Source organism: Anolis carolinensis, chromosome 1, assembly GCF_035594765.1.
Source record: "Anolis carolinensis isolate JA03-04 chromosome 1, rAnoCar3.1.pri, whole genome shotgun sequence".
Taxonomy (NCBI): domain Eukaryota; kingdom Metazoa; phylum Chordata; class Lepidosauria; order Squamata; family Dactyloidae; genus Anolis; species Anolis carolinensis.
The window spans coordinates 358,395,665-358,409,661 of NC_085841.1; the positions used below are offsets into that span (position 1 = coordinate 358,395,665).

At 40.6% G+C, this 13,997-nt stretch overlaps 1 protein-coding gene and 1 long non-coding RNA gene across 4 annotated transcripts in view; one reads left to right on the top strand and one right to left on the bottom strand.

Moving 5' to 3' along the window:
- The window catches only part of daam1 (dishevelled associated activator of morphogenesis 1), a 188,273-nt gene that overhangs the window by 87,701 nt on the left and 86,575 nt on the right, over positions 1-13,997 (bottom strand). For all 3 annotated transcript variants that reach the window (XM_062968613.1, XM_062968612.1, XM_062968611.1), the window contains one exon: positions 7,910-7,999. In XM_062968613.1, the coding sequence (XP_062824683.1) occupies positions 7,910-7,999 (90 nt within the window). The remainder of the gene's footprint in view (positions 1-7,909; positions 8,000-13,997) is intronic.
- On the top strand, positions 829-13,153 carry LOC103279840 (uncharacterized). The gene is made up of 3 exons (XR_507007.3): positions 829-1,428; positions 6,012-6,191; positions 9,616-13,153. It is a non-coding gene; the product is annotated as an uncharacterized LOC103279840 (long non-coding RNA).

Here is a 13,997-nt window from a genome sequence, read left to right on the forward strand (position 1 = left end):
GAGTGAGAGAATTGGCCGTCTGCAAGGACGTTGCCCAGGGGACGCCCAGATGTTTTTGATGTATTTACCATCCTTGTGGGTGGCTTCTCTCATGTCCCCGCATGGAGCTGGAGCTGATAGAGGGAGCTCATCCGCGTTCTCCCCGGGTGGGAATCGAACTTGGCAGCTTTCAGGTCAGCAACACAACCTTCAAGTCACGAGGCTTTTATCCCCTAGGCCACCGGAGGCTCCACGGCAGATAACACTAAAGACCTTGTGAAATTACAGCTCCTATGATTCCATAGCATTGATCCTTGGCAAATAAAGTGGTGTCAAAGGAATTACTTCAGCTATGAAGTGAATATGATTTACTGGTACTGATCCATTATCCGAATGGAGTCCACAAGGAGGTTGTTCTTTTGGCTTTCTAATTCCTTGTCTAAAGAGACCTCCGACTTCATCCCACGCTGGGGTGAGACTGTCTTCTCTCTGTTTCTCCATTCTGCCAAAATGGAGTGCCAGGGAGACCATCACATGATGCATGGCCACTTTCCCATAGGACTCTGTGGCGGCAGAGCAGGGAAGACTCTGTTTTCAGGAATTGGGGTTCTACCCGACTCCCAACTGCAGAAGCCACAGAGAAGGCAGGGAAATGCACGGAAAGCATGTGGAATGGCTGGCCATCTGTCAGGACCTTGGGGCAAGATAAGGAGGAGAATCTGGGTGCAAGGTGGATGAGCAGCCTGACACTGTGGAGACTGTTACTGCTGAGCAGGAGCAGGACCCTTCAGGAATGGAGGTACATGAGTCTAGGCAGGATGAGGCTCTTCAGGAGAAAGAGCAGGAGTTAACTCTCCCCACCTGGCTTCAGTAAAGGGCTGATGCCATCCAGCTGCAAAGGTCTAATCAGCTGGAAGGAGTAATTGTGTTAGTGCTACAGCCAATCATACTATTAGTGACCCTCATGCAGTGAACCTTGGACCATGCTCTTTTGATTTAGGACTTGGACCTTTTGGTGAGACTCTATGTATTTGATCATCTGGAATTGACACTGGAATTTGCTTTGCTTGCTCCTTTTCCTTGGACAGACTATGGCTTGAATCTCAGATTGCCTCTGACCATGCATTGGATGAAAGGCTGCAGATCATGACCCCAGAATACAAGGAAAGACGGGAGGGAATGCGGTAAGAAGGCTCCCCTTGCTTTCCCACTGCTCATGGGATAAGCTCCCTTCTCTAAGCAGGGCATGACAATAGTCTCCAAATGTCTTCCACATAACCCATGTAGCCTCACAAGGCATGGAGTGAAGCAGAAAGAAGCCAGAGACATGGCTCTTCCCTATTACATGAAGAGGAACATAAGACCACATGCCAATTCCAGTCAAACCTCTATCTAGCCCAGCATCCTTTCTCCACCGTAGCAACCAGTTCCATCTGGGAAGTCCACCAGGTAAACAATTAAAGCTGAAGTGCTATCAAATTGCTACAAATATGGAGTGTACACACACTGACTTTCTCCATAAAAAGATATGATCCTTCCCTGTAAATCAATATGCGTGTATGCATGGGTGTATACACAACTTGTGCCAGAGTTCCCTAGGCAAGATTGAAATTTAATATCTTATTCTCCTGATCTGATCTGGTCAGATTTCAAAACATCTCACAAGCCTATCTTCTTCTTTTTCTTCCTCTACTTAGGTTTCATTCCCCACTCCTAAGTTTCTTCCTAGTTTTCTATACTGGTGTTCCCCTAACACCACCACAATCATATATATGTATAACAATAAGCAAATACAGCATGACCAAATACCGTTCATGGTCAAATGGCTCATTGTTGAAAAAAGCTTTGGTTTAAAACCCTAAAGATTGCTAACAGATGCACTTTTTGGCAGCTGAGTGGAAGCCCACCCTGGAAAAAAACGCCAAAAAGTCAAGAGCAGGTACTGTATGTGGAAGTGTACAAAAGGAGAGTCTTTTTCAAAACTATTCAGTGCTAAAGTGAATTCGTATGGAAAAAGTACCATCATATGCATATAATATGCTAGATAAGAGGAAGGGTGTATCTAATTCCACTTTGTGCTTTCAAACAGTGGCTGGATAGATACCTCTGGGAAAGATAAAAACTCAGTTTAGAGAGTAATAGCCATTATACCTTGTTCTTCTCTCCAGAAATTGTTAGTCCTATGAGCTTTAAATCTAAATTTAATTATATTTATTGCATTTTAACGGTATATCTACTCACAAATATATAGTTTTTTAAATATATATATATATTTGTTTTATTTTAATTTTCTTTAAGGTACAGGTAAAAGTTGTCCCCTGACATTAAGTCTAGTCATGTCCGACTCTAGGAGTTGGTCCTCATCTCCATTTCTAAGCCAAAGAGCCATCGTTGTCTGTAGACGCATGGAGCACCATTATCTTCCCGCCAGAGCAGTACCTATTGATCTACTCGCATTTGGGGCCAGGCTATGGCGCAGGCTGGTGAGCAGCCTGCTACAATAAATCACTTTGACCATGTGGTCATGAGTTCGAGGCCAGCCCATGGCAGGGTGAGCACCCATCAATTAAAAAATAAAAAATAGCCCCTGCTTGTTGCTGACCTAGCAGCCCGAAAGATAGTTGCATCTATCAAGTAGGAAATAAGGTACCACTTATAAAGTGGGGAGGCAAATTTAACTAATTTACGACGTTGGAATGAGGAAGTGCGGTCACAGTGGATGATGAAGCAGCTGCTCCCCCCTGTGGCCAGAATCGAACATCCCCTCAGGAGAAAGTTAAATTGCCTTTGTGTCTTCTCTATCTGTGTATATGGGCATTGAATGTTTGCTCTATATGTATATAATGTGATCTGCCCTGAGTCCCCTTCGGGGTGAAAAGGGCGGAATATAAATACTGTAAACAAATAAAATAAATAAATAAGTTTGTATGTTTTCAAACTACTAGGTAGGCAGAAGCTGGGGCTAACAGCGGGAGCTCACTCTGCTCCCCGGATTTGAACCGCTGACCTTTTGGTCAGCAAGTTCAGCAGCTCAGTGGTTTAATCCACGACACCACTAGGGGCTCCTATTTTTGTGAGGTTGTATTATATGATTGAGACCCTAAGGGGAGAAAGGTGGGATAGAAATAAAGTTACGGTAATAACAACAACAATAAAACAATAAAAATAATAGCAAGAGTCTGGGGTACACCCATGAACATGGTCAGATTTGCCAATTAGGCCTCAGGTGTACAATAAGAAATAAAAGATGCATCTGTATGGTGATCTGTTTTCATGAGCCTGATCAACTCCACCTTGAGAACACCTAATGTTTCTCCCATGGCCTGTATTATTTGCTGAGCTCTTGTTGTTTGTGCTATGCTAGAAATGCTGTAACTGCAGTAAGATGTGCCCAGGAACAGGCATTATGGTTACATACAGTGCCAGACCCTGAGAACATCCTCTTAAACAACAAATGATATGTACTGGTCACATAGACCTCCCATAAGGATTACTATGTAAGCATCAGATATTGTTCATGCACACTTTGTCTTTGTGTAACTCTGAAGAAACTTTTATCTATCTCGATCAATGCTCTGAGTCGGTCGGACTGAAAGCAGCACTGGGCTTGGCAGTTCCTTGGCAGATCCTTTGTAGTTTCTCAAGTTGCTCCTGACATGAAAAAAGTTCCTTTGATCAAAGTTATGGTTTGTTGACTGTTTGCCTTCCTGCTCAGTATCAGGGCTCATCCTAGCTTCATGTCTCATCTGGGAAAGACTTTAGGGCTGAGATTTCAAATCCTACCGAATGATGGGACAAAGGGGAAATGCTAGCTTTTTAGTTATTCTTCTGGACTTTCCCTCACTGTCCCCATCTGTTGGAAAACAAATGTGAGTATGCCACGTAGTTATCCCTCTGCTCCTTAATGCAGTTTGACACCACTTTCACTACCTTGACTCGATACTAAGGAATCCTGGGCTTTGCAGTTTGCTGAGACACCTGTACTTTTCAACTGAAAAACCTAAATATATTGTAAAATCACAACTTCCATGATTATATTACATCGAGCTTTGTCAAAATGTATTAATTCTACAGTGTAGGACAGTGGTTTCCAACCTTTGGGCCTCCAGGTGTTTCGGACTTCAGCTCCCACAGTTCCTAACAGCTGGTAAGTTGGATGGGATTTCTGGGAGTTGAAGTCCAAAGTTTGGGAACCACTGATGTAGATGCAGCCTCGGATGCAATGGAGAGTGCTATCTTATTACCTATCCAAAAAATTTTTTTTGAACCATGGACAGTTCCTGCAAAAGTCAGATTTAAATCAGAGGGAGATTAACCACCGTTACCCAGCGTCTGTTTAAAAGTCTCCAAGGAAGGAGCTTCCACTGGACTTCGAAGCGGAGAGTTCCATTGCTGAACAGCTCTTACACTCAGGAAGTTCTTTCTAATGTTCAGGGGGAATCTCCTCTCCTGCAGTTTGAACGCATTGCTCTTGAGTCCTATTCTCCAGGGCAGCAGAAAACAAGCCTGCTTCCTCTTCCTTATGACATCCTTTCAAATATTTATACATGGCGATCATGTCTTCTCTCAACCTTCTCTCCTGCAGGCTAAACAGACCCAGCTCTTTAAGATGCTCTTCACAGAGATTCATGGTCTCCAGACCTTTGATCATTTTAGTTGCTCTTCTCTGGACACCTTCTAGCTTGTCCATATCCCTCTTTAAATTGTGGGCCTTAGAACTGGACACAGTATTCCAGGTGAGGTCTAACGTTAGTCTCTTAAAGTCCATTCTGCTGCATTTGTGTGTCCAACAGACTCCATAATGTTACTTTTTTGGCCATGCTGCCCGAAGGAATTCTGGCAGCATTGCTAAAATAAAAGAAATGTTTCTAAGCTTTCAGTCCTACTTCATATAAAACTTGCAAACTGGAGAAAACCAAATAAAACCAAGGAAAAAAATGATTCCAAGGTATCACTTTGATCACAGTTCTCAATGCATACAAAGCATTCATTATTGCCGGTATAGGACCCTGTGATTTTTTATTACATGCTTTCTGGTCACTAGGATTTTTATCCAGAAATGTAATTTGGTTTCAGTTACCTGAATTGAGCGGTGTGTGAGAGAAAGAGGCTCTGTTTTCACTTTTGCACCAAATGAAGTTGCTAATTTTACAGCTTTAAGGGAAAAGCTGTTTGCCTTTTACTGTTAAGTAACTCAGCTTAGAAATGAACATTTATGCAAAGGTGCTCAAGTACTGAAAAAGCCTATTTTTTTTTTTTACAAAGGAGATCTGAAATAGCAAGTAAAAGCTACTCCAGTAGCTTTTGGGGCTAGACAGAGTGTATTTTGGTTGTGGTCACTTCCAAACAAACCCCTTCTCAAAAACATTAGATTTAGAAAGAACAGGGGCTTTATTCTTTGCAATCCATTTTAACCATTCGGCCATTTCCAACTGGCCAATTGTGCTAAGTTATCAAAGATGATTGCAATCTCGCTTTGACCGATGCTCAGGTTATTCCACATTCTTCATGCACTCCCTGTTCTCATTTTACAGATAACATGCATACCCAAATTCAAGCAAAAAATCAAACAAAACAAAATCGTCCAACCATGCTCTTCAAGTGTTACTAAAACAGTCTTTGTCTTTCACAATTCTGGTGTGTATGTAGGTGTCTCATAGTCTATATTGTTCACTTATCCACTTTAGCGTAAATGCAAGTAAAATGAGATGGAAAGTGGAGTGTTCCAGCAAACAATGCGGAGGGTATTTCAAGGATCCGATAATAGAAATTGCTTTTTCTAGTGTCATTGGCAACTTCCATATCAGTGGGGTGATGAAATGGCTTTGATTCAGTGTGGGGAGTCCTAGAAATGGCTAGGGAAGGAAAGGAAGCAAAATACATTTTTTTTCCTTTTGGTATACATTGTGAGTCACTGAAGTGCCTGGAGCAATTGCAACAATGCAACTATTGACTAACTGGAATATGGAAAGGAAGGAAAAGTACAAGCAGTTTTTCTGTAAACCAAACCCGAGAGCAATAATATTTTTCAGATTTGAAAGCAAGCATGCCCCTGGACATAACATGGAATCCTAGCACTGGAAGAGGCCTCATGGGCCATGTAGTCCAACCTCCTGCTCAGTGTAGGATCTGCAGCTAAACCATTCCCAGAAAGCAGCTCTCCAATCTCCTTTTGAAGATACCCAGAGAAGAAGACACCATCATCTCCCTAGGTAATACTTAATTTCATTACTAAGTGGTTTTTGTTGTCAAGAAGACTCTTGTAATGTTCATTCAAAGTCTACCTTCTTATAACTTAAACATATTAAATATAAATGTTGATTCATTCCACAACTTGAAGACATGCTTATTTTGAATTTTTTTTTTAGTTCTTTAGTTGACCAGAATGCGTGTACAATCATTCCTCCACATTTGCAGTATTTACTTTTGTGGACTGGACAATTCACAGAATTGACTAAAAGTATTATTTTTAGACATCATTAGGTCCTCCAGTGTGAATCAATTGTTGACCTTTTCCAGTCATGCTGGAGAACCTAGAAACGTGTAAAGAGAATATCTTTCTCTGAATATTTAGGTCCTTCGATGTGTTTCTTGGTCAACTTCCAGCCAAAGTCATGCAGAAAGGCCTAGAGATTAATACAGAATTGTTTTTCAGATAAAAAATAGCATTTTTCATTCATTTTTTTTTCACTTTTAGGGCCTATGTCCCTAACCCCAGTGAATGTATATGACTATTTACTCAGTTAAGTGTGAAGGGAGTTAAAGTCACACATCATTGCAACATCAGCTATGTTAGATGCTTCCAGGGTTTCATTGCTCATCTCAAGATCTCTCCAAACATTACTTGTGATGATACCCAAAGCCACAACAAGCAAGTTCTTTTTTGCTGTGCTTTGAGTGTTAGATATGGAGACTAGGGTTTGGACCCACCTTGGACAAGTTTTTCAACCTCATGGGGTAAAATCTTGCCAAGAAAACCCTGTGATAGGATTGCCACAAGTTCAAAATGGCTTGATGGCACACAACAAATTGTCACTTGTAGAGGAAACCATACTATGAAAGATTTCTAGTTTAGTCTTTCCTAATTTTCTTTCTTCATTGGGGTCACACTGGCCTAAAAAGGACTTCAAACTCCCTTTCCTTCCCTAATCTGAAAATTCCTCTCCCAAGGAGAGCGGGGCTGTTCTGTTTAAGGGAGGCTGCATTCTTGCTTTGGGGTCAGTGCCCAGGGACTTGCTTATTACTCTACAGATTTCTCTCTCTCTGATACACACATACACTGAGACCCCACAGCCAGTAACAAATCCAAATCCTTCTGAATCTGGATTGCTTTTGTTTCTTATCCCTCGGAGCCCCCTTGATTACTCCTAACAAAGCAGACGAGCAGAACGGTTTGGCAGCCAAGTGTGCAAAGAAAAAGGAGGAGAACACAAAACAGATGATGGCTTCAAAAAAGCACCCAACCTTATCTGCAAATCTGATGTAACCGGTGTGAAAACCAAAATGATCTTTCAGCTGGTTTCCCTATGGGTCAACATTCATGATGATTCACTTTTCTGGACGTTGAGATGGCCCTAAATCAGGCACTGGCAAACTTCGCCCCTCCAGGTGTTTTGGACTTCAACTCCCACAATCCCTAACAGCCTATCGGCTGATAGGCTGTTAGGGATTGTGGGAGTTGAAGTCCAAAACACCTGGAGGGGAGAAGTTTGCCCATGCCTGCTCTAAATATACCAAATTGCAAACACAAACTGATGATTAAAAGCCAGGTGATTATCCGATGTTTCTTTTTTTCAAAGAGTTAGGGCATTTCCCCAAGTTCTATAGAATAATTCTAATACATTCTGACTGATTTTCTTCTCAAAATAGTCCAGTATTAAAAGACAGGTAAAATAGGAGAAGGAGAGTTAATGTTCTTAGGTTTTCTTACCTTCTTCTTGCTACAGTAGATCTGCCACTTCTTTTCTGCCGGAAGTGCAAACATAGCTTCTCTATGCTTATCTGTAAGATCAAGCTCATCCTACAAAGAAAAGAAAAATAAGGAAAGGGCATGTATCATAAAATCATCAAATTAATTGTACTGGGAGGCATTACAACTGAGGAAGTGATTTCCTTATCCTTCCAAGTGGCTCAAATTGATTTAGCCTTGCTTCGGCAATTATCCCAATATCGTTTGTAACCTTATTGGTTCAATGAGATTACCGGTTCAGCAGAAGGTTCAAGGTAGCTCTTGCAAGTGAGCTAAGGAGCCGGACTGTGCTTAAGGACACAGATCTAATAACTTTCAGAGGAAATCAGCTAATATATACACATCTGTGAATTTCTTTGGTTTATTTATTTGCATTATTTTTATTCCACCTGAAGTTTGCCCATGCTTGATCTACACTGTAGCGTTAATGCAGTTTGATTCTCTATCATTGACCCATGGCAGATAAAGTGGTGTCAAACCTCATTAATTCTACAGGGTAGATGTACCTTAGATCCTAGTCGATACCTTTTTAATCACAACTAACTTTCTAGTTCTCTGGCTAGAGTAATCTTGACTTTTCTGCCTTGCAGATAATATTACTGTAGACTCTCCTCTATATATCGTACTCTGCGATCTGGGCTACCTATTTGTTTCAATGACATTTCACATTATGGTGATACAGGCTAAGATATGTTCATATAAGGGCTGCCACTGCCTTCCTCTGAGGTTGAGAGGTTCCAAGGTTTCCATGGCTAAGCAGGGATTCAAACCATCGTCTCCAGAGTCATAGCCCAATGCGCAAACCACGGGAGGGAAAACAGAGTTGCCTTCTGATTGCCCAATCCATGAGTTTCTTTAGAGGCAAATGTACCATTTCTGCACTGCACAAACATTTGACCTTCCATTTCTATATAAATTCTAACAGCTGCTAGCCCTAACAAAAGTTAGGCAACTTTTATGCAAGCTTTTCATCTATTCCTTTCTGGTGATCAACAATGGGACAAACACAAAGCTCAAAGCAATCTGTTGATACACAATTTCTGATGTTTATGGAGGACGTTTGAATCCTTCACTGTTGCTAGAATTTTTTCATATTTTGGGTGCCACAGATAGGAAATGTGAAGGCGACTGAAATTTGCTGTATAATAAAGGTCGAGGATCACTCAACCAAAATGCTCAGGACCAGATGTATCCTACATATTGTGGATTTTGGAATACTTGTATATACATAATGAGATATCTTGAAGCTGAGAACTAAGTCTAAATCCAAAATTCATTCAAGCTTCATATACAACTTACATGCAAAGTCTGAAGGTCTTTAGATACAAAATAGTATTAATAATTTTGTGTATCCTGAACTATCAGAAAGCAAATGTATCACTTCCTTAGCCACTCGTGAACAATTCTGGATTTTGTAGGATTTCAGACTTTGGAATTCCAGATACTGGATCCTTAAACTGTATTTATACTGGTATTCACATATCATGTCCATGCAATAGTTCTTTTATTCACAGTGCTTTCTCTAACAACTGTTGTATGATATGAGTGTTTGCTGCATATAATAAATTAGGAATATTCTGGATTTCAGAATTTGAGATAAGGGATGTTCAACCTGTATTGAAATCGAGGGAAGGGGGTAACCTCTCTCTTGTCTTCCTCTAATTCAGAAGAGAAATGACCTGCAATTATCTATAAGAACTAAGTCAAGATATCACCATGGTTCACTGAAGACCTTGATGAGGACTTTCCAAATTAATCCCTGGAGCTGAGGTCGCTCCATGAATCTCTCTCTAAAAATGAGTCAAGTTGGCATACATGATAAATAAGGTGGCACGTGCATAATTCCCTGAACTCCTTCACCTCACTTTGTGTGTGTTTATTACTCAGCCATCCTCTTCCTATCCATCAAGCATTAAAATCTCACAAGGGACACTCAAACAATGAGCTTGGTTCTGCTGACTCAAAACATTGCTATTCATCAAAAGCTTTGGAGCCAAAATTCCTTTTAGCCTTTTGAGCTGTTTAACTTGCCGACTTCTTTAATATGCACTGGAGGACCTGCAGAAGTTGGCAACAGAATTGCAATGGAGGAACTCGAAAAATGCCCAGAGAAAACATATTTTCCGGTCACGTGTGGAGCAGCTGTGGAGGTGAGGGCAGATGCAGCATTGCAAATAATTATATCTGCAAATATTTAACCTGTAAATGTGGAGATGTTAATATACTACTCTGCTCCTCCTTTTCCTCAACTACTATTATTTTGCAACAACAGCTACTATTGCTGCTACTATAATTTGTATTACAGTCTCTCCTTTTCTAGAATTATCTGATATTTTCCCAGAAAGCAATTCCTAGGTTGAAGTGAATAGAATGTGATGCTAATAACAGCATATCTCCTTTAGGTATTTTATTAGCCCCCCCACCCCTCAAAATCCAGTCCAGTAATGAAAGATCTGTAACCCCATAAATCACATAATAAATCTCCAAAAACAAGGCAAAGGGAATGTTTTGTGTTTCCGACCAGCAGGATTCTATACAGCTGGAGGCCACTTTGGCATCTTTTCCACTACTGTGGCCTTTCCAAAATACCTTTCTAGGAATGTTGAGGTTCTCCAACATAGCCCTATGGTAACCTTTAGTGAAAGTCATTCCTTTCAGTAGGGTTCATTATCATCCACAGTTGCTTTTCTCCACAAAAGTCTACAAAAATGGTGGAAATATCTCAATATTCCCAGGCTAGTATCTCTCCAAGGTCTCCTAGCTTTGATAGTGTCCAACTTCTGTTCAGCAGTAACTTTGGAAAGATGGTGAAGAAGGAATTCAGTGTCAGGAGTCAGTAGCACAGATATAATAATGTAATAAGCGAAAGATTGAGCTGGGGAAGGATGAGATTCTACTCTAATTCTACAGCAGTTCTGTGCATCTGCCTTCAACAGGCAAGGTCAACTGCAGCTTCTTTTAGAATCTCTTACCAAACATTTTTTTTCATGTCAGGAACGACTTGAGAAAATGCAAGTCGCTTCTGGTGTAAGACAGTTGGCCATCTGCAAGGATGTTGCACAGATGTAATATCATCCTGTGGAAGGTTTCTCTGATATCCTCACATGGGGAGCTGGAGCTGACAGATGGGAGCTCACCCCGCTCCCTGGGACATTTCGGTCAGCAGGCCTGCCAGCACAAGGGCACAACACATTGCACATACCGAACATTAAGGACCAGCGAAACAAGCGAGAAAGGAGACAGCAAATAACCCTGCCTTGCCAGCTATTTCCAGTATATTTAAAAACCAAGCAAAACAATAGATCTGTGTGTTTGGGCACCAAAATGGAAAGCAAAGTAGATGCTGGTCAAAGAAAAAGCCAACCTTAAATGCATTTTGGAAAAATCCTTCAAGTCTCTTGTAGGTCCAAGAAAATTCTGTTTACTTAGGCAAAGCTTACCTGCCCGGGTGGTTTTATTTCACATGTGCAAATTGTTAGTTCTGAATGAAATATCTGCTGAAATGCACTTGAACTGCCTGTCTTATTTTGTAGCAAAAGAATCTGTTATTTCCATGTTATTTCTACTCCTGGCATCCAGTTCTCAGTTAAAGAAATAATGCCCAAGCACACAACTACTTTGTTAAGTGAGGTATAACTTGCTTCAGAGAGATTCCACCAGAATCTTGCCAATCTATGAAGTTATTCACCTAGAGGTACCCACAGGTTTCCACATTTTTAAGAGTAATAATAACAATAACATTACATGGCATTCAAACCATGGTTTATTGATTTGGACGTAGCACAAAGATACACCTAACTGGCAAATCAGATCGTTGGACTGCGCTCAGCCCTTCATATTCACTGGAGTAAGGGGGCACCGGGTCCCTTTGAAAGTAAAAAAGAAAAAAGAAAAAGAAAGGAAAAAAAAGATTTTTTGTAACCTAAGATAATCATTTCTAGGTCTTTCAGCATGACTCTCTATGGTGAATCTCCACTGAAAACTAAACACAGAATCTCACTGGAGGAATGTTTAACATGTTCTCTCTAGAAATTTTCAGGTTCTCCAGCAAGACTGGAGAAAGTTTACAGTAGACTAATCACATTGGGGGACCTATAGCTTCCTACAGAGAACATTTCAAATCAAATACATTTATTTATTATTTTATTTCCAGAATTTATACCCCGCCCTTCTCACCCGGGGGGACTCAGGGCGGCTTACATGCACAATCATATCCATGAAAGTCAAAACCACATATAGGGAGGGACTGTATTTGCATCCTGCCTCTTCCAAGGGTGCTAAAATGCTAAGACCTGGAACCCCAAACCAATTGTGTCCAACCATCTCTTGGCTATTGATTAAAAAAAACAGAGGCAAAGGTTATACAATGCAGAAGGAAATAAAGGAAACCAAAATTTAAAAGTATGATCTATCTCCTCCAAATGGGACAATCAGGTTAGCAACAGGGGCAAATTCACTCCTCCAGTCCGTTCTCAGCCTTCATATCTTTTTTCCAGTTTCAAATTGCAAAGCAAATGCAAAAAGTCCCCAACCAACAAGGTCATAAATACAAATGAATCCTTTCAAGCCAGTGAGCAGGAGTTAACATTTTGCCCTGGTGCTAACAGGGACTCTAAAACCCATCTGCTTGATAGTAGAGGGCAACCCATGAGTATGTGTGTGTGTGTGTTTTACTGTAGTGGTGGATCTTAGCCTCTGAGTCTGGCTTTTTACAGCTTAGCAAAACAAATACAAATACAGTCAGCCCTCCACATTTGCAGGTTTCAGTTTTGTGGATTTGCTTATTCATGGGTTTGAGGACTATATTCTGTCTTGGAATCTCTAGGCCAGCCGTTCCACAAAAGCACAAAAGGATTCCATGAAAAATATTTTAAGAATATATATATATCAATGCTGGAGTAGGAAGATTTTACTGAAATTCAATGTACCAAAATTTGAATCTGTGAATGACTTTTGAGCAGGACAAACAGGTGTATGCTCTCGGTAGCCAGAAAGCTATCTGAGCAATGCTCTCCATCATGTCCACCTATTGATGCAAATTAGGCCTTCCAGCTTATGCTGACACCAAAACTAAATTGGGCACTCTGTTTTAAGTACAAGAATGGAACTATTTCATTTATCACTTTAAGTGTGCATATAATATTTTAGAATACCAAAATAAATGTTTGTGGTTACATCCAATGCTTTGTTGTATCAAAATAAAGATTTGTGGTTATGCTTAAAATGTTTTATTTATTTCCAAACTTATGACATTCTACAAAACATGTAGCAATTGGAGTAGATTAAAGAAGGAAGGGTTTTCTGTGTTCACAATGTTTAGGAACAGATTCATGGTTCTGCAGGAGAAAAAAAAGTTTTCCGAAGCATTTCATGACCAAAAAAAGCTTGAGAACTGCTGCTCTAACTCCTCTGGCATGGCTCTGTTATCACCTTCAACTACACAGCTGCATGGAGGATCTAGAAATTACTAACAGGAACACTTATCTATGCACCTGTATGTCCTTTAGCATGATTTCCACTTTTGCAGAGGTCCTGCACCCCTAACTCTAGCAAATTTGGAGAGCCGACTGTATTTTATTTTATTTTTTTGAAAAATTGAAGAATCCCCAAAGAGGATCTGTCTGTACTTGAGCTTGGAGTCTGTTTGTTTCTCCATGACAAGTGGAGAAATATAATATCTCAGAATCTTTATTTTGTTTTGGTTTTTTTCATGATGCCAAACTTGGAAGTTCTCCCATTTTAGCTCAATGGCACGATGCCTGCACAAGATAATATCTACCTGGCAATGGGATACCTAAAATAACATGGCACTTTCCAGAGCATAGCACAAGGAAATCCCCATATTTTTGAGATACCGCTGATAAGGGGTGAATGCATGGACAGACATGTAGACATGGGGCAGAAATTCAGAGCTCTTTCCAAGGCAAATGAAGATTGCAGCCTCTTTTTGCCCAAAAATCAGGCTGAACTGGCAAAGAGAAAACACCTTGTAACACCAGAACGCAGTATTTTTCTATCCTGAGCAGAAATTCTGCCGCAAAATCCCTCC